The sequence below is a fragment of the Urocitellus parryii genome, chromosome 7 (assembly GCF_045843805.1).
Source record: "Urocitellus parryii isolate mUroPar1 chromosome 7, mUroPar1.hap1, whole genome shotgun sequence".
NCBI lineage: Eukaryota > Metazoa > Chordata > Mammalia > Rodentia > Sciuridae > Urocitellus > Urocitellus parryii.
In genome coordinates this window covers 36,038,312-36,059,207 of record NC_135537.1, presented here as the reverse complement: position 1 = coordinate 36,059,207, position 20,896 = coordinate 36,038,312, and the positions used below count along the sequence as shown (strand labels likewise).

General features: G+C 41.8%; 1 protein-coding gene and 1 pseudogene across 1 annotated transcript in view; one reads left to right on the top strand and one right to left on the bottom strand.

Moving 5' to 3' along the window:
• Positions 1–20,896, bottom strand: part of Snx31 (sorting nexin 31) — a 65,990-nt gene that overhangs the window by 12,275 nt on the left and 32,819 nt on the right. The window contains exons 9-12 of the mRNA XM_026384796.2: positions 19,568–19,660; positions 16,071–16,274; positions 9,713–9,826; positions 6,254–6,331 (exon numbers count right to left, since the gene is read on the bottom strand). Of these exons, the coding sequence (XP_026240581.2) occupies positions 6,254–6,331; positions 9,713–9,826; positions 16,071–16,274; positions 19,568–19,660 (489 nt within the window). The remainder of the gene's footprint in view (positions 1–6,253; positions 6,332–9,712; positions 9,827–16,070; positions 16,275–19,567; positions 19,661–20,896) is intronic.
• Positions 19,353–19,476, top strand: LOC113180288 (U2 spliceosomal RNA; annotated as a pseudogene).

Below are 20,896 nucleotides of genomic sequence, written 5' to 3'. Positions count from 1 at the left end.
AATCAGTGCATTAATCCCCCAATAGAGATTAACTGGGTGGTAACTATAAGCAGGTACGGTGTGGCTGGAGGAAGTGGGTCTCAGAGGCCCTGTCTTTGGGGCTTTTATTTTGTCTGTGATGAGGGGAGCATGTTCTCTCTCCTCTCTCTCTCTCTCTCTCTCTCTCTCCCTCCCTCCCTCCCGCCCCCCACTCCCTGGTGCCACATCCTGAGCTGCTTTCCTCCACCACTCTCTTCTGCCATGATGTTCTACTTCACCTTGAGCCCAGCAATAAAGTTGACCGTCTATGGTCCGAGACTTCTGAAATGGTGCACCTCAAAATAAATTTCTCCTCCTGTAAAATTGGTCCTGTGTGGTCTTTTGTTGGTAGCAGGGACAAAACTGACTAAAATATACATACTTAAAGTCATAAAATGACTCTAGTCCACTGTCCTTTGTGGAAGTTCAGCACTCGGTGAGTCAAAGTGAGTTCCTCTGTCTCTGCTTTACCTTCCCCAGTCCCCATCTACCAGGAAACTCCAGATTGAAAGCCCTAGAACACACTCTGGAAAACTCAGTTTTCAAGAGGAGAGGGGTGTCGTTCCCTTTCCCTTCCCCTTCACCCTCCCCATCCCTTGGTGGCCATGGGACTTTTCACGTGGCTGAAGAGACCTGGCCCTTAAACTCAGTCCCTAAACTCCACTTGGTTGGGCAAACCGCTAATGGTAGAAACAATTTAGTTGGCCTAGACCCTCCTGCCTCTAGTGACCCATGTAGGTATTGCTCTTGCCTCCAGCAGGTGACTTCCTGGGCCCTCACCCTTTCACAGACTGGTAAACCTCGCCCAGGAGCGACCCCCAGCCCCTGCTCCCCTGTCTTCCAATAAAACTCCTTTTGGTGCCTTATTCTAGTTCCCTTAGGGGTTGAGGCTGCTCCTCTCCACCAAAGGAACAGCCAAAGGGACATGGGGATCTCTAGACCACCCGCCTTCATCCGATCTAGCAGGGTGGGGTAAGTCCCTTTCCCTTTGATCTTTCGACTCCCTCCTGTTTGCAGAGACTCCCCTCCAACCCATCTAGGTCCCCAGTGGATTGTAGAGATGTCACAATCCCTGGCCAGCCCACTCCATTCTCCAGTGAGCAGAGTAGGTAATTGGGACGCTTTTTTTTCCCTCCTGCTCACCCCTGATGTCGAAAGACCATGGGAAACACAGAGTCCACTCTGGACCCCAAAACTCCCTTAGGGTGTCTATACATGAATTTTTCCAAATTGGGACTTGTTCAGGATTTACGCTATAAAGGGCTCCTTTTCTATTCCACCGTGGCCTGGCCACAATACACTTTAGATAATGGCTCTAAATGGCCTCTTGAGGGATTTTGATTTTAAAATCCTCACTGATTTGGACATTTGCTGCTAACGGATGGAAAAGTGGTTAGAGGTTCCTTATCTTCAGGCCTTTAGGGATTTACGCTCTCGCCCCTCTTTCTGCTGCACCTGTTCTGCTTTCCAAGTCCTTCTTGCTAAAGAAACTCCTCCTTCCAAGTCCACATCTCCTCCTGACCCTGACCCCTCTCCGCTTACTGAACCTCCCAAGACACTCTCCTCACCACCCCCAGACCCTCCTATCCTCATCCTACTCCTTATCCAGAAGGGGCTCCACCTGAGTTAGACGCCCCCCCTCCCCTGTCTCTTCCCCAGTAAGTGCCCATACCAGGTCTCACCAATTGACATAAGACCCTGAACTTCTCTGTCCTCTCCGCGAGACGGCAGGATCTGAGGGCATCGTTCAAGTTCATGTCCCTTTTTCTCTATAAGACCTCTCCCAAATTGAAAAACGCTTAGGCTCCTTTTCTGCTGACCCCACTACCTATATCAAAAAATTAAAATACCTTTCCCAAGCCTATGACCTTCCTTAGCATAATGTCCATGTCATCCTTACATCCACTCTCCCCCCCCCACCCCGCCCCATGAACACACTCAAGTCCAGGTAGCTGCACGGGACCATGCAGACCAGGTTCATTTGTCCGATGACACCATGCCTACAGGTGCGGTCACAGTCCCTGACACCATCCCTGACTAGGACTATCAAAATGGACAGGGCCGACACCACTGAGCCCAGATGCCCAGCAATGTCTGCTAGCAGGCATGCAGGCAGTTTCTAATAAGGTTGTTAATTTTGATAAACTGAGAGAAGTCACTCAGGGACCTGATCCATTCTTGATCACTCCATCCTGGATCACTCCAACTACGCTGGACGGGTTGGACGTGGTGATGCTCACCACACCTACATCAGCCAAACTATTAGGCCACCCCTCTTGGTATCATGTTTCTCACCTCAAGCTTGCCCCAGATCCAAAGTCCTGGTCATCCCAATTGATGGGACCCACTAAACTCAAGATCACCTGTGAGCCTCCCACTTTTTTTCCTCTTGAGTCTGTTCCTACAGGTGCCCCCGACCTGAACAACGTTGCCTAATCCCTACTGCCAGTGTTTCCAGGTACAGGGGACCCGGGATGGTAAGACCCAGACATTAGGAACCGGTGATTGCCAACCTGCTGGTTGCCAAACAACTGTCTCCGTTCTATTAACCGGCCTCAGTCTTTCTGACCGAGTGCCCCTCCTCTGCTTTATGACCAAACCAAGCGGTACTGCAAGTTCGACCAGATATTTATGGAGGATGTCCTCACACCTCCTGCAATATGCACAAGCTCAGAAAGACCACCCAAACCCAATTCCTATAGACCTATTCTGGAGGTAGCACCTACCTGAACATCAGAGATCCCTGGGACAATTGCTGGGCCGAGAAGAAGAGGGTAAGCTATACATCTAACCTGGGACAGCCGGAACTCTTTAAAGATTTTCTGCACCTACACCCCGGTGATTCCTCAGCTCCACCAAGAAATCCTCCAGAAAGAAACTGCCCTCACTTACCAGCTAGGGGCACATGAGGCAGAGAAGGAGACCCATTTTCATGGCTGGCCCTTGTACGTCACGGGTTACAACTCCTAAACTAATTCAGGGTCAATAATATTTCTGATTGTTTTCTGTGTGATGCTCTGCCCACCCTTAACGGCAGTCCCTCACCTTTCCCCTTAACATCTCCCAAGGGGATGATGCCTCTCTGCCTCTGATGGGGGTCTCCCTCTTTGACAATCCCCTGTAGTAGCAGCAAAATCTTTCCATCTGCTATGCCTCACAAACCATTCCCAGGTTCAACGTAACTAATCATGGTGTCTTCTCAAGTCCATGAGCCCCTGGGATTCAATGTAATGAGGCATCGATGAAAGTCATCAACTCCTCTACTGCCACTCCTTTACTGTCACCCTAATTCCTCAACTAACACTCTTTTTTTCTTTTCTTTTCGTGGCTTCTATTTATTTATGGTTGATTTTCTTTTCTTTTTATCGTGCAAAATTTTTCATTTATATATGACAGTGGAAGGCATTACAATTCTTATTACACAGATAGAGCACAATTTTTCACCACATTCCACCATCATTTCTAACCCCATGCCCCCTCCCTTCCCCTCCCACCCCTCTGCCCTATCTAGAGTTCCTCTATTCCTCCTATGCTTGCTCTCCCTGTTCCACTATGAATCAGCCTCCTTAGCCTGCTTCCACCCACAAGATCTAAAGGGTCAGCCTTTCTTCCAGTGATCACAGGCATTTCCATCACCTTCTCCCTGGTCCCCTCAGGCAACGGGCTGGGGCATTAGGCTATAGCTTAACCACAACTAAAGAGCATGAAGAAAAATTATAGCTAGCAGTGAAGCCTCTGCCAACTCCCTGGCATCTCCCAAAAGACAAAGAACATCGCTTACACGGGTCACTCTCCAAAACAGGCGGGCCCTAGACCTGCTCACCACCGACAAAGGTGGTACCTGTCTGTTCCTCAGGGAAGAATGTTGCTATTACATGGAGGAGACCGGCCTAGCAGAAGAAAACATCGATGGGCTACCTCGGCTGAGTGAAGAACTGAGATGAAGGTGGCAGCCGAGCACCTCACTCCTCCTGGGCTGGTGGAACTCGGCCCTCGCTGCTTGGTTGGGTCTGATTGTTGGCCCCATCCTCATGATCTGTGTCTTGCTAATGATTGCTCCTTGTGGCCTCGGATTTATCCAAAAGCACATCAGCAAAGTCTCACGGGTGGTGGTCAATTAGATGCTCCTTCACCCCTACAGCCATCTTCCCAATGAGCCCCCAACTCCTGACCTTTTATACACAATGCCCTCCTACCAGAATAAAAGTAGCCAGATGAGACCAGGGCACCCTATAACATCAAAGAGGTTGGGATGTCGGTGGGCAGCTTTCCCTTCCCATCCCATGGTGGCTATGGGCGGAGACTTTTCACCTGGCTGAAGAGACCTGGCCATTAAACTCAGCCCCTAAACTCCAACCGGCAAATCGCTAATGGTAGTAACAATTTAGTTGGCCTAGGCCTTCCTACCTCCAATGACTTACGTAGGTATTATTGTCGCCTGGAGCTTCCGGGACTTCCAGGGTCCTCACCCTTTCCCAAACCAGTGAACCAAAACTCTTTTTGGTGCCTTATTCTTGTTCCGTGGTCCCTGGCCTTGTGCGCCCTTTTCTGCTTTACAAGGGGGTCCTAACTTTTCCTTCCAAGAACCAAAATAAGAAGTGAAGAGTTTGTGAAAATAAAGCTTCTGGAATATTCGGTTAAAGCAATACAAAAGTATTGACTGGAGTGCGATTTTGCTGTTAGCCACAGAGATAAATGACAGATTCCAATTCATGTGCAAATGTAAGGATGGCCAACGCGGTTGTTTTCCTTGAGAACTTTAAATAGGTTATTTCCTTCTCTGTTTTATTGAGCTAACTCTTCAGCTATTCATCCTAGGAGTATTTCCTGCATCAAGTAGCTTACGTTTTATTCATCCACATTTGAGGGCACTTCTCCCTTTTAACGAGGCTACTTCAGTTAATTACTTTTCTCTTTCTTCTGTTTCATATATATAATAATCAAAGCCTACGAGGGTCCATTCTGCCTAAGAGGTTGGATTTTATTACTCTGTTTAAAAAGAGCCTCCTTCATTTAACTACTCTCCAGTACATTTTGAATTGTTCAATCACCAAGAGGCAGCAAATTTATTTCCCCTAGAAAGATATTTTTGGCTCTAGAAGAGAAATGAATTCGAAACACAATCATTTTCTCAGGAAAAAAGCAGTAAAGATTGATGTTAAACTTAAGATGTCATCCCCCATCTTATAATGGACTAAATTTTACTAAAAGCCTTTCTGAATGTTTTCTATTATATTTTTAAAAGATCAGTGTAATATTCTGAAAAGAATTAAATTTATAAATGTCAATGAGGCATTAGTATTTGTAATCATTTAAGAAAATCAAACTGTACTGTCTCATTGGGAACATGCATATTTTTCAATATAATTTGAAAAATTTTAAATCTTAGCAATTTTTTGCTTTATAGCTTGCTTACCAACCTTTTCAGAGAGTTAGTAGGCCTTTAATGAATAAATGTAGACTCAAAAGTAACTTATTTTTTATTTTTCATTATTTGGAATTGAACCCAATGTGTAATACATACTAAGCTACATTGCCAGCCTTTAAAATTTTCTTTTTTTCTTTCTTTTTTTTTTTTAATTCTGAGGCAGTCTCATTAAGTTGCCTAGGCTGGCCTTGAACTTATGAGCCTCCTGCCTCAGCCTCCTGAGTAGCTGGAAGTACAGGTGTGTACCACCATACCCACCTAAAGTTATTTTTACTTTGAGAAAAAGGGAAAACAGAAAACAAAAACAACACAGGGGCTTGAGAGTTTCTTTCACACTCTGGCTTCCACCTAAGGCTAACGGAATTTCCATTTGGCACAATGGAAGTATCTGGAAGAGACTCTGGATTCTTTCTAGAGAAAACTCTAGAGCCTGCTTAAGATCCTCTGCACTGTGTCGAAGATCCCTTCAAATTCCTGACTTCAGGATGTAGCTTTTATGACAAATCCAAAAGCTTCCATTTAGGGGAAGGAAGAAATAAAACATTACAGACAGAGTAGAGAGTTACACAGTGCTCAGTTTCCAAAGATGGCTTCTCATTGGAAAAATGGCTTGATTTCTAAAGACCCAGAGACTCCTACCTGGCCATCCTGACCGTGGAGCGCCAGAGGCCAGAGGAGCTCACTTTAACAGGATGGACTCCACCATGGGGACCAGACCTGAGCCTGGGGACTCAGGAGTGCGGTCTCCCCAGTGTTGGCTCACAGTGGGAACTTAAAGAGAACAAGGACACAGAGGACAGCACTTACCATTTCTGGACTCTCAGCAGCCAGTTTTACCATCTTCTCTGAGATCATCTTTTTCAAGCAGCTACTCAGCAGAAAAGCCTATAAAATCCAGAAATAAAAACACTCTATTAAAGAGATTTTCATTTTCTTCCTTCCCTTCCTAGTGCCACGGAGCAGATTTTGAACTCTGCTTAAAATCCAATAGCATGTTTTCAAGAATTTAGATTTCTTCATTAACTTGCAGAAATTTGCATAAAATTGCAATTAGCAAACAAAACAAACAAACAAACAAAACTCTATAAATTCCCTCAACTATATAGATATATTTATGGTAAATTTTAAGGACAGCTAAAAATGGGCCCAATCTCATTACTAATATTTTAAAAATTCCTTTCTTACATATTTTCTATTGTTTTGCAAGCAGATCATGTTCTATGAGCATTACATTATGAAAACTATTTACTATCATAATCAAATAAACTGATGATATTTAATTGTATCCATCATTATTGAGAGACTTGTTATGAAGCATAAAGAGTAACCTGATTGAAAGAATATACAGGAACCTTATTACTTTTACTGAAATTTTTAAAGTGAGTTGTTTTTCTTCACTCTCATTTTAAAAATTTTTATCACTCATTTGCAAGGCAGGTAGCTGTCCCCTGATCATTTGTGGTTTAATCATTCTTACTGCTGAGACACTCACCACTGAGTGAGAGTTACACAGTGCTCAGTTTCCAAAGATGGCTTCTCATTGGAAAATGGCTTGACTTTTAAAGAAGAGAAGTCAAGCCATTTGTACTTCTTGCTACCCAAAGGCGGGGACTTCCTAGTTCCAGGATCTTCACCTTTCTTGTCCTGCTCTTATTTCTTGGTTTGCTGTTTCTCTTTTGCCCCCTACGAAGGTCTGAGACTACTGAAACTCATAGCTTGGGGCTCTAGGACCTCAGCACTGGGTTGTACTCAGGGATAATCATTGTGTTGGAGAGGATGATGGAGAGGAGGGAGGGGACAGAGAGAAACCCAGGCCAAGGTGGCAGCCAAAGTGGAAAGGCCTTGGAGGACAGAACACAGATGGCAGAATTAGGCAGAGATGGGTGGCATGCAGGTAACTCTGCACTGTCTCGCAGGGCTACGGAGCACAAGATTGAAATTTACTTAAGGGGAAAAGGTGGAAAAGAGGAGAAATGTGACATGCAGACACAAAGTTTGACTTGCTAACTTGGCTAAGAACTAGCCCTGTTTATCTGCACATATTCGTGATGCACACAAAGCTAGAGTATGAAATAGTCAACAATTAACTCCTGAACTGGTACAGCCAGGGGGAAATTTTAGGATGCTTCAAGATACAGACTGATTCCACTTTCCACCCCATGTGCACAAATATGTTGGCTAGGACTCTACTGTAAACCAAGTCAGGTTTATTCAACACGAAGAACTGAGCTTTTGCTAGGCAGTGGTGTACACCTGTAATCCCAGCTATTTGAAGGTGAGGCAGAAGGATCGCAAGTTCAAGGCCAGCTTTGGTAACTTAGTGAGATCCTGTCTTGTAATAAAAAATGAAAAGGGCTGAGGATTGCTGTTCAGTGGTATAGAGCTTCCCTGGCACGTGCAAAGCCCTAGGTTTGATCCCCAAATAAATCCAACTGCAAATAAATAAATAAATGAAACTAAGCTTTTGTTTAAAGAAATAAAAAAGATTTGGGCCCAAGGCTTTGTTTGTATTTACAAGGCACACAAGTCATATTCTGGCTGTGGTAAAAGTACATCAATAAAACTCACACTCCCAGGAAATAAGATCTTACTAGGAATCCTTTAAAAGAATGTTTATTGCACCACTCTGTAGTGGCGAAAACTCATTTGCTACTGTTTAGATTAAAAGGCCATCATAAAATTTAACTGCACTTAGCATTCTAAAGGGGTGGATAGGGGGTTGGTTTCACTGCCAAAAATCTCTCTGTGTTTGCAAGTGACTGCAGATCTTATCTCAGCAAACCATCCTACTATTTCCCTAGGATGTTTCATATTTAAGATGAACCTAAAGGACCCATGTCTTCAACCTAGGATTGCGGTTCAGTACTCTATTTTTCAGAGGGCCTTGATGTCTGACAACTGTACTGGAAGTGGAGGGTTGGAAGAGGGCTTTGTTTACCGGAAATCAAAATGTTCTACAGAACTTAGTGGGACTCAAGTTAAACATAATGTCAATGCAAATGTTTTGCATTATTTTGATTCCATTTTAGAGATCCTGCATTTTTGAATCTAATTTGAAATAGCGTAAGTTAGTTTAGTAGCTCAGTAAAAATTTTTCAATTGGATTTGGTGTTTTAAAAATTAGCTTTTTTTGCAGGATGTGGGGATGCCCACCTATAATCCCAGCAGCTTGAGAGGCTGAGGCAGGAGGATTGCAAGTTCAAAGCCAGCCTCAACAACTTAACGAGGCCCTAAGCAACTCAGTGAGACTCCATCCCTGGGTTCTAGGCCTAGTACAAAAAAAAAAAAAAGTCTTTTATCTGCTTAGATAAGGCCAAGGAAATGATGTAGATTCCAAATCATCTATTTTCAATATTCCGATTAAGTGAGATAATAAATTCTATATTGTCTAAGCCAGGGATCAGCAAAAAAAAAAAAAAAAAAAAAAAATCTAGCTCATCACCTGTTTTTGTAAATAAAGTCTTGTTAGAACCCAACCAGGCCCATTTGCTTATATATCATTTGTGGCTGCTGTTGATAGAGCTCAGTAGTTGCAATAGAGACCGTGAACCTCAGATCCTAAAATATTCCCCCATCTAGACCTTTAAAAAGTAGTTTGCTCACCCCATGGCTCAGCCAGTTAGTTGAGTCTCTGTTACTTGGGCAACTGTTAAGATTTGGATCTTAAATGTCCCCTAAAATGCATGTGTTAAAGGCCTGGTCCCCAGCTCATGGCACTAATAGATGGTGGTGGAAACGTTAGGGGGTGGGTCCTAGTTAGAGAAAGTTAGATCATTGGAGGCACGTCCTTAAAAAATATATTGGGATCTGGGTCACGATGTTTTCCTCTTTTTGCTCCCTGACCACCATCAGGTAAATAGCTTCGCTCCACCATGTGCTCCCCACTGTGATGTTCTGCTTCACTCCATCCCCAAAGCAATAGGGTCAAGAGACTATGGACTACAGCCTCTGAAACCATGAGCCAGAATAAACCTTTCCTCCTTTAAGTGTATTTGTCTCAGGTATTTTGTCACAGGGAAGGAAAGCTAGCCCAATAACTAAATTCATTTCTAATTGATACGAAGGCCATAGTGATTGACAAAATTAAGCAAAACAGAACCCAAAGAAAAGGAGAGATAAAAAAGAAAAGGAGAGTCCAAAAAGAACGTGCATAGCACACTCGAGTCCCCTGCTCTTCTTGGGTTACGGTAATATGCCTTGTCCACCTCAACCAGCAGGACAGCATTCCAGCACAAAGGGTTATCATGCTCTGCCCTGAGAACTCACCTGTTTGGTGTAAATAACAAACCACTGCCAGCGACTCTCCTCGCTGTACTGAAATCTGAGCTCTAAGTTCTGATTGAGAATTCGCTGGGGTCCATCTGTATCCAGAAGAGTTCCCTAGAGACAGAGGAAAAGATAGTATTTGATTTTCAATAGAAATCTAAGTGCCTATTTTTGTGCTAGGCAAAATATCAAAATAAGATTGTCCCTACATCCAAGAAATTACTAGGAATTGAGAAGCCAGGAAGGTAAGTCACCACAGCATGATATGGTAAATGTGATCAGGGAAGTAAACGCAGCTCTAGGGAAGGAAACAGAATGGGCACCTGGCTCAGGCTAGGAGGGCAAAGAAAGGCCCCCGGGAGCGAGGGGCATCTGAGCAGAAGTAGGAGCTGTTCTAGTTTGTTGTGGTGGGTTTTTTAGTGGGGGAGGGGGGCTTTTTTTTTTTTTTAAGGAGAGGAAAGTGAGGGGTGAATTCTGTTTGAAGAAATACAAATGCAAATCCCCTGAGGCCCGAGGGAACCTGGCGTGTTGGAGATGCTGTGAGAGATGGTGTGTAGCACAGGCTCCAAACTCACAGTCGGCTGGGAGAGGTGAGGTAGGGCCAGATCCTAGAATCCTGGCAGGGAACATCTACAATGTTTGACTACATAGCAAAATTTGACTCTGACTCTTTCTCCTAGTAAAAGTATCTCATATTTCTTTGGGAAAAGCATCCTCCTTCCACAGTAGGCTATCAAGGTGGGATTTTCAGAGAGTGACATATGACCCAAGTTTAGGTCAATGGGACGAATGTTCTCTGTGACCCTATTTGATTCAAAGTCAAGAGATCCAAGCAGCAGATCCTGGTTAAACTCCTGTTTCCTAGAAAGCTACTTTGGTTCTTGACTCCCTTGAGCCTCAGTTTCAGTTTTTTGAATCCGTAGGTTGCTCCACATCCTTCTAAGCCATGCGTCCCCTCCTTGGCTGGAGTCTGCTGTGTTGGTTTCTGTTGCTTGCCACTAACGAACCATAATTCTTACATGCTTTAGACGCTACGTTAAGGATTTTAGACTTTATCCTGAGACAACAGACATCAAAGGATTTTAAAAGCTGGATAATTCCACTGGATTGATATTGTAGATATATTGGTCTAACAGCACCGGTGTAAAAACATAAATTGAGCAACAGCTCTTTGCAGACAATGAACAATACATAATTCCATGATTTCCCCCAGCTTACTCACTAGAGGAGTTTCCAAGATGTAGCAAGGAAAGGGACCCCAAACAGAGCCCAGAGGGCTCGCTGAGTTGAGAAGAAAGAGAAATTTTCGAAGCAGTTGAGGTAAGAATTCACAGGGCAGAATACCCTGAACTCCAGAGAGCTCCTCTCAACTCTTTGCCTGAGTAGTGATCTGAGCAACCCCGCCAAAAAGCAGCAGACTGAACAATTCCAGGAGCTGGCAAACAGGCTGGGCAGAGTTTGTATTCCCATCAACCAAGTACAGAGGCCGTACTAGGCAAGATGCTGGGCAGAGTCCTAGGGAGGTAGCTAATGAGTAAAGGGTTCAATTAGCCCTAGACTAAAGATGATCCTGGACCTCCATTAAGTGTAACAGCAAGCCTCCAAAGAGTCAAAACAGTCTCAATGTTCTGCATTACAAAGCAAAGTCTAATATTTTTAAAGGAATACAAGAAAATCCCGCATTCAACAATGTGAAATTCACGTTTAGCATACCACAAAATACTCGGCATGCAAAACAGGTGAGAAACCAATCACTAAAAACAAACTCAGAAGTGACAGAGATGATGGAGTTAGTAGGCAAAAATATTAAAAGTTACATCCAGGCATCCCTTAACAATGGGACTATGTTCTGAAAAATGTTCTTGTTAAGCATTTCTGTCATTGTGTAAAGATCACATAAACCTAGATAGGACAGGTCAATCACTTGATGTGACAGTTATGTGGGGGAGAGAGGGATTTAACCCCGGCCTTAGGCATGCTATGCAAATGCTCTACCCACATGGATCACTCAATGTGGCCTCTTGATGCAATCAAGGAATGTATAAAGCCACTATAAGTGCAACGTGGCATGCTGTTTTATAGTAAACTTTTTCTTAGTAAGTAGAAGGACTACACTCTAATGATATAAGGTATAAGAATTAAATGAGCCAGAAACATAGTCTTTTATTATTACTACTGAGTATTATGTATTGTACATAATTGTGTCGGCTACATTTTTTATGTAACCAGCAGTACAGTTGGTCACACCAATACCACCAGAGACAATGGTGGTATGGCATTATAGCAGCTACAACATCCCTAAGCAAAGGGAATTTTTCAGCTCCATTATCATCTTATAGGACACCACTGTATATGCAATCTGTCATTGTTCAAAACATCATTATGCAATGCACGACTATATTTAAAATATGCTCCACACACTGAAGAATTTATAGAAAATCATAAGCATGTTGAGGAGGAAAATGGAAGATTTTTTCAAAAAAAGATCCAAATGGAACTTCTAGAGATGAAAAGTATAATATTAGAAGTAAAAACATACTGGACAGGATAAACAGCACATTATGACACTAGAGGAGAAAAGATCAGTGACTTGGAGACATACCAATAGTGAGTGCCCAAGATGAAGCACAAAGAGAAGAAAGACTGAAATAAAGAAAACCACAATGAGATATCACTTTGGACCCATTAGGCTGCCTATAATTTTAAACATCAGATAATGATTAGTATTGACAAGAATGTGACAGAATTAGAACCCTCAACCACTACTGGTGGGAACTAAAATGGTACAACTAATGTGAACCACAGGCTGGCAGTTCCTTAAAGTTAAATGCAGAATTACCATTTGATCCAATAATTCCACTCCTAGGTTTATATTCAAGAGAAATGAAAACACATGCCCACCCAAAGCTTGTACACAAATGTGCATAACAGCTTAATTCATTACAGCCAAATATAGAAATGGATGATGACTAGACAAATAAAACATGGTAAATCCATTCATACAGTGGAATATTATTCGGTCATAAAAAAGAATAGGGTACTCATACATATTATAATAAATATGAACATTGGAAACATTATGCTTAGTAAAAAACTAGTCACAGGGTGGTGACAGCTAAAGGGTATGTGGCTTCTTTTTGACACAATAAAAGTGTTCTGAAATGACCATGGTGATAGTTGTACAACTGTGAATATGCTGAATACCATCAAATTGTATATTTCATGTGGATGAATTGTATGGTACATAAATTACATCTTAGTAAGACTGTTAAAAGGAAAGAAAACGATTGTGTTGTTCTGGTGGAGGAACAGACATATAGACCAGCGGAACAGAACAGAAAACTCAGAAGGACGCCCACACAAATGGGCCTTAGTAATTTTTGACTAGGATGCAAAAGCCATTGCATTTAGGACAGACAGGCTTGTCAACAAGCAGACGTGGAGCAACGCAACTTCCAGAGGCAAGAAAGGGAGACATCTGTCTCATACCCTATACCAAAACCAACTCAAAATTACTTATATAGAGACTTCTATGTAAAAACCTATAACTATAAAACTTTAAGAAAAGAAACAACAGAAAAAAAGCTTCATGATCTAGGGTCTGTCAAAGAGGTCTTAGGCTTGAAACCAAAAGCATAATCCATAAAAGAAAAAAAATGGATGCATTGCATTTCACCAATATGAAAAACCTTTGCTCTACCAAAGACCCTGCTATGTAGTTTTTCAAAACTACAGAGAGAGATAAAAACATTTGAAAATCAGATGGCCAGCAAAGGACTAGCATCTAGTGTCCATAAGGCATTCTCAAGCTCGACAGTTAAAAAAGCAGATAATCTTTGACTGGCGTGTAGCCCAGTGGTAGAGCACTTGTCTAGCATGGGTGAGGCCCTGGGTTCCATCTCCAATATCACAAAAGAAAAAAAGAAAGAAAGAGAAAAGAGAATTAAACAACCCAATTAGAAAATAGACAAAAGAAATGTAAAGAAGCATTTTACTAAAGAAGATAAACAGATGGCAGATAAGCCTGCAAGACACTCAATATCATTAGCTGTGAGCAAAATGCAAATTAAAACCACAATTAGATAGCATTACTGTTTTAGTCAGCTTTCTCACTGTAACTAAAAGACCCAACCAGAACCATTATAGAGGAGGAAGTTTATTTAAGGGCTCTTGATTTCAGAGGTCTCAGTCCATATACAGCCAGTTCCATCATAGAGGAAGAGTAGGGCAGAGGGAAGCAGCTCACATGATGATCAGAAAGCACAGAAAGACATTCCACTCTCCAGATACAAAATATATACCCCGAAGTCATGCCCCCAATGAACCACTTCCTCCAGCCACCCCCTACCACTTCAGTTTCCACTCAATTAATCCTGATTAGGGGATTAATTCAGGGATTGGGTGAAGACTTTCACAACCCAATCGTTTCTCCTCTGAACCTTCTTTCATTGTCTTACTCATGAGGTTTCAGGGGACACCACATCTAAACCATAATAATTACATACCTACCAGAATGACTAAAATAAAAAAATAGTGATACCACCAATTATTGGTAAAGATGCAAAGAAATTGGATCACTCCTATTGCTGATGGGAATGTAAGACGATACAGCCGCCCTCGAAAGCAGCCTGGCAGTTTCTTAAAACCTAAACATGTGGCGCTGGGGATGTGGCTCAAGCTGTAGCACGCTCCGCTGGCATGTGTGCGGCCCGGGTTTGATCCTCAGCACCACATACAAACGAAGATGTTGTGTCCGCCGAAAACTAAAAAATAAATATTAAAAATTCTCTCTCTCTCTCTCTCTCTCTCTCTCTCTCTCCATTCTCTCTTAAAAAAAAAAAAAACCTAAACATGTAATTAACAATCAACCCAGCCATTGCACTCCTGAGCATTTATTCCAGAGAAATGAAGACTTGAGCTCACATAAAAGCTGATTCATTAATATTACAACAGCTATATTCATAAGAGCTAAAAACTGAAAACAACCCTAAGTCCTTCAAAGGGATAGTTAACTGCACTTTAGTACATCCATAGCATGGACTATTGTTCAGCGATACAAAGAATATATTGTACCATCGATAAATACAACAACTTGGATGGATTTCCAAAGAATTATGCTGTGAAAAAAAAAGAAAAGCCAATCCCTAAAGGAACTGACAGGTATAGACCATTCCACCCAACAGCCAAAGACACTCTAAGTGCATAAGGAACATTTACCAAGATAGATCCAATTGGGGGCTGCAAAACAAGTTTCCCATAACTTTAAAAGAACTGAACTCATACAATGTATTTTCTTTGACTCCAAAGGAGAAAGAGTGAGGAAAGGAGAAGGGTTAGGATGCTATGCCATCCACCCATGTGGGGAATATGGAGACCCAGCTGTGAGGGTGGAGAGAAGGGACATCTTTGAGGGATGGCAAGGGAGCAGACTGAGCGGGTCTCCATCGGCGACGTCCCTGGTTGGCAGTCAGCGAGTGGGTGGTGGTGGAGGCCCCGTTTGTCAACACAGAGAACACAGGAGGCCCAAGAGCAGCACAGGGTTGAGAGCAAAGGACAAGCCTGCTTCTGGGGAAAGGCTGAGTTTGTGATGTCATTGAGACATTTGGAGAAGGTGGAAGGGGGCCACGGGAAACGCCAGGGATCTGGTAGTTGATTTCTGCAGAGAAAAAAAAATACTAGAAATGGAACCCCAGAAAAAATGAGCCTTTCAGCAAGGCTCAGAGGAAGTGACCCACAACAAGAGCAGAAGGAAAGGAGATTGTGAAGAGGAAGAAATGGTTGACGTGTCAAGAGCCAAAGAGAGGTCAAGTTTGAGGGAGCTAATTGCTCTAGAAGCTCCTCTTCTGCCAATTTGTCTTCTGCATAAAGATGATAATCCCAGTTAGCTCACTGAGTACTGGTTAGAAGTTAATTAAGTAGTAGATGTGGCCGAGGCCAGCACAGAACCTGGTACCAAGTAGGCACTCCATACATCTGATCAGAAAGGTTTGCATTCAAGAAGATAGCAATGTAAGCAGGCTGCCATGGCTCCTCCACAAGGGCTCTGCTGGTCAGCATCCAGTTTCTTGCCAGCACTGAGCACACAGAAAGTACTCATCACTTCTGTTATAACTTCTGTTGTCACTCTTGCCACCGATCTGCTGAAGATCGGTGCCTCTACTGCCTCTATTGCCCCAGATGGGGAATCTATTCCCACTTTAGACAGGCTGTACTTCTGAGTGATGTTTAAAGTGGTTTGGATGCCTCTGCACGAGGTACCAGAATCCAATGGCCAGTCCATCTCCCTAGCATCAACTCTGTCATCCAAGAGCAACAAGATCTTAAAATCATGGGCAAAGCCAGGTGCCAAGATACTCACAAGGAAAGTGACCTGCCAGCACTTCACCCTGCTCATCTGGAAGGTGACATCCTGGGTCTGGTTGTCAGGCAGTGTTATGCAGCAGCTGATCTCATGATTGCCCACAGAAAGAAGAGCCCTGCAGCCTGGTTCCGGGTAGTCACAGGTGCATGGGTCCAGTTGCATGCATCCGTAGTGTCGCACCTCCTGGGACAGCTCCAAAAACTGCGGAGGCACGTGGTGAGGGGGAGGATAAAGCAAAAGACCACTTGAAGCAGGTGAAAACCTCATGTGAGAACCCCCTGCCATTCTAACAGCAGGCTGGATTTGCTGTTAGAATAAGCCCTGGGGAAATTCAAGGTGTGTCCTGCAGGGGAGGGTTCATTCCTGCCTCATTCACCACTGTGTCCCCAACGTATCTCTTTTTAGTTTTTAAAACTAACCTAAGCAGGGCGTGGTGGCACACATCTATAATTCCAGCAGCTTGGGAGGCTGAGGCAGGAGAATCGCAAGTTCAAAGCCAGCCTTGGCAATTTAGCAAGGCCTTAAGTAACTCAGTGAGACCCTGACTCTTAAATTAAACACAAAAAGGATTGGGGATGTGGCTTAGTGGCTGAGCACCCTTGGATTCACTCCCCGGTACAAAAAGAAATAAAATAAAATAAAAATTAACCTGAGATCTAAATAGGAGGAAAAGTCGTCGTTTTTCAGGCTACTTTATACGACGGTGGAGAAAGAGACTGGAAATGGCAAGTTAGAGCACAAGTAGATCTCTTTCCTAAGCAAGTTGTGGACAGCGTCCAAATGCCAAGGGGTCACTTTTATGTTAATTGTAAAGTTTAGCTTTTTCATCTGCTTCTGAACTAACCTCAGAACAGAGGTTCACACCTGTGGTCCCGGCATCCTGTCCCATTGACATCTATCCAGGATTTTTAGTTTTTTAACCATGTATTATTATTAATGATTGTGTTAAAATGAGCTAACATGGGTTTGGTGACCTCCACCTTGTTTTTACAGCTGTCACCCTGGTCCTGGTCTAATGGAGTGTGAGATGTGTGTACAGAGAACAGAATTCTCAGTTTAGCACGTGGAAAATTTTAGAAAGACTACCACCCCGAGACAACCTTGCTCTTTCCCCATCCTTTCCTGAAGCAAGGGAACTTACATCTCCCTTTCAAGGACCATGTGAGGCGCTCTGTGATAAAGTGAAACATGCCAAAATGTAAGCAAAGAGGATCACCAGACTCTCGATCTCACGATGATAGCACGAGCATTTGAAGCGACTGTCTCTGCCAGTCGTGTGGAACAGCTTCGGCCCATGCTTCACCTTAAGAGATGCATTCAGCCGCCTAGCCTCTGGTTGAGTCAGTAGAAAAAATCAGAAACTACAGAGTGGGAGGACATGGTACTGAGTCTTTGTCACAGAAAAAAAGAGAGAGTTGAATGTGATTTAGAGAGGCATCTGGATCACATTAAATATCACTTAGTAGTAAAACCCATCTAAAGGTTTCCGGCATTTGCTAAGATACTTTCTTACATGAAATGTGGCATAAGTCTTAACTGAAAACACTTTTTAAAATTGCAATAAACTCTTGTCTGCAATGAATTTGAAGAGATGAAAGTGTTTAATTAAAACTAAGGTTCCATTTTGGAAGGATGTTGATGATAAATAAGTAACTTACTCAACATACTTATTGGTATTTGTCATTCATAAAGGAATGCTGTGATATCACCAACTATATGAAAACCAGAAGACAGAAACCTGGAAGGATCATCTACTTGAAAACTAGTTCTTTTAAGAAGAATATACCTGAAAAAGACAATTTCATATATATAGCTGCAGAAGATATGTTTGTCTATTTCCATTTAGAGCAGGGGGCTGGCAAAGTCTTCTGTAAAGAGCCATATAGTAAATACTTCTGGCTTTAGGGACATATATAGTCTGTGAAGCATCTTATCATCTCTGCCACTGCATCCTTAGATAATAATACATAAATGAATAAGTAAGACTGGTGCCAATAAAAGTTCATATACAAAAACGGCCCATTAGCCATAGTTAGCTTATCCCGATAACTATGCTGATTCCAATCAAATGACCCTTTAAGTTAATCTCACTCATTTCCAATTCCAAGTTTTTCTGTACATGTATATAAAGCAAAGCAAAAATTGTTAATATGTTTGTTCCATTAGCAGTAGAACTCTACAAACACTTAAATAATGCTGGTTATGGATTAGCACACTTAGAGGTTGTGAGAGAAAACAAGTTCATTTCATTAATGACTCAATTTTTAAAATCTAATTTGTGTATTCAAAGTTTGTAAAAGACAATCACAAATCATATGGCATTTTTAGGTGAAATGTTTATCATAGAAGATAAAATCTGTTTTGCAGAAAAAATACAAATACACATTCGCTAGAGCACAGATACATGGTAAAAACAGTATTTTTGCTAAAATAAGAAGTTAGAGCTGGTATGCACTGCTTTGGTGTACACAACTTGTAACTGTGACCAAAGGAGCAGTACTACACATCAAAATAGAAGCTGTACTTGTCAAAATGTACAGATACACAAGAAACTGAACTCCCAGGGTTTTCTGTCTTAGCAAAGTGGAAGTGGAATACCAAGGGGGAAATGCTCAACTGGCAGTAGGTGCCTTTCCTTTTGTTTACTTTTTTCTTTTTTTGCAATCCATCCATAAATATCTCCAAGTATCTGAGACTTTGCAGAATTATTTTCTAGGTCAACCTAAATCAAATGAGTCCTCTACTTTTTGGTGGCATTTTGTTCAAACCAGTGCTGCAGTTGCAAACACAGGCAAAGTCTAAAGAATGAGAAAAAACAGCACAGTGAGGTAGAGGCCATGCCTTCTGCTAAAGCCTGCCTTGGACTCACACATACTGCTCAGGGGCAGGGGGTATGTGAGTGGGTACTGCTGTCATATAAGCTTAAAAATGGATGTTCCCATGGAATAACAGAACACACAGCTAAAGGTGGAGATGTTGGCTGCAGTATTCTCAGAGCTTCACGAAGACCTATTCCAGGTGCTGGGAACACAGAGAGTAGGTATAAATTAGATACAGTCCTGGACCTCATGGTGCTCACTGCCAAAGTGATTTATAGCAGCAAAAGCTAGAAACAACCTGACTCTAATAATAGAAATAGGCTAGCTAAATGATAACCCAACCACAAAACGAGGAATACTCTGGAGTCGTTAAAAACTATGTGGAGGATCTACATTAATTAACTTAGCAAAGAACTCATAACATACTGTCTGTATTTTTTAGAATCTTTAAGCAATAATAATCGCTTCTCGGCCTTTTGGCTAAGATCAAGTGTAGAATCTTTAAGCAATAAGCTTTTATTAATTCTATAATCAGAAAAAAATCAATGAAAGTGTTCTCTTTTTTTAAAGAGAGTCTTACTTTTAGTATTTAATGGGTTTATAAATTATTGCAACAGCTCAGTTGTAATATGAACTCCCTTCTAAGGATGTCTCTTGGTACAGTTTTTGACTCACCTTTATTTGATTGTTTTCTTTCTGGAAAGCCTCTAATTCCTGCCTCTGGGCCTGTGTGGGCTGGGCGCATTCTTCTTCAATGTCCTGTACTGCCTTCAAACAACGGAAATTGACAATTTACCGACTTTAGCAGAAATGAATTAATCTGACAAAAACATACTCATGTTTGAAGGGCTATAAAAATAGTCCCAAGCAGATCTATGTAGCTACTTAACATGACAGGAAGGTTGCTTTTTAAATTAGTGGGTAGGAAAAGATTGTACAACAGTTTGGGGATAATAGGCAACACTTGGTTAAAAAAAAAAAAAAAAAAACCCACAAGAACCAGAAAAATAAAGGTGGGTATGTTTATCTGATCTTAAGGTAAGAACCATTTTTTTAAAGGTATACAGACAAAATGTCATAATGAAGGAGTAATCATATATAATTACACGAAAACATGAATAGCTGCACATAAACCCACCAAGAACAAAACAGAGAAGCAAGTGGTAAACCAGAGGAAATGACTGTATTGTATATGGCATGGAGTTAACATTGATGCAAAGCAACAGGAAAAATGTAAATATCCCCAACATGAAGACGAACAAAAGATATGTATTGACAATTGATCAAAAGGAATTCCAGATAACAAATATATATTCAGCCCTTCCAGCAATCAAGGAAATTTTTGCCTCTTAATTTGGCAAAGACTAAAGCACACAATCAGAATTGACAAGGGTTTGGGGAAACTGGACATTCCATATAGGACTGATGGGCTTAATTGGTAACTTTCTAAAGCTGATTTGGTGATACAAATAGAAAACTACCTGTAAGAATCATAAACACAGATTTGGGAAAAATATTTATAAAATTATTGCTGCTACTGTTTGTAATAATTTAAAAAATTTTTTAATTTATTAAAATTGGCACACACAGTGTCTCCTCTGTACTCCTGGGTTCCACATTCACTGATTAAACCAAAATGGATAGAATACATTTTGGGGAAAACTGCATCTGTGCTGAATGTTTAGACTTCATTATTTTTCTTCATTATTTTTTAGTGTTTTTCCTTCATTATTATTCCTTAAACAACACAATCTAACTATGATTTACATAGCATTTAAACTGCCTTAGGTATTATAATAATGCAATCTAGAAATTTAAGTATTTGGGAAGATGTGAGTAGATTATATGGAAATGCTACAATGTTTTATTGAGGAGACTTAAGCATTCTTAAATTTGGTATCTGTCATGGGTCCTGGAATCAATTTCCTGTGGATACTGAGGGACGTTTGTATAGTGCTCTCTATGTATCAGGCAAGGTTCTAATTTCTCTAAAACAAAAGTAAT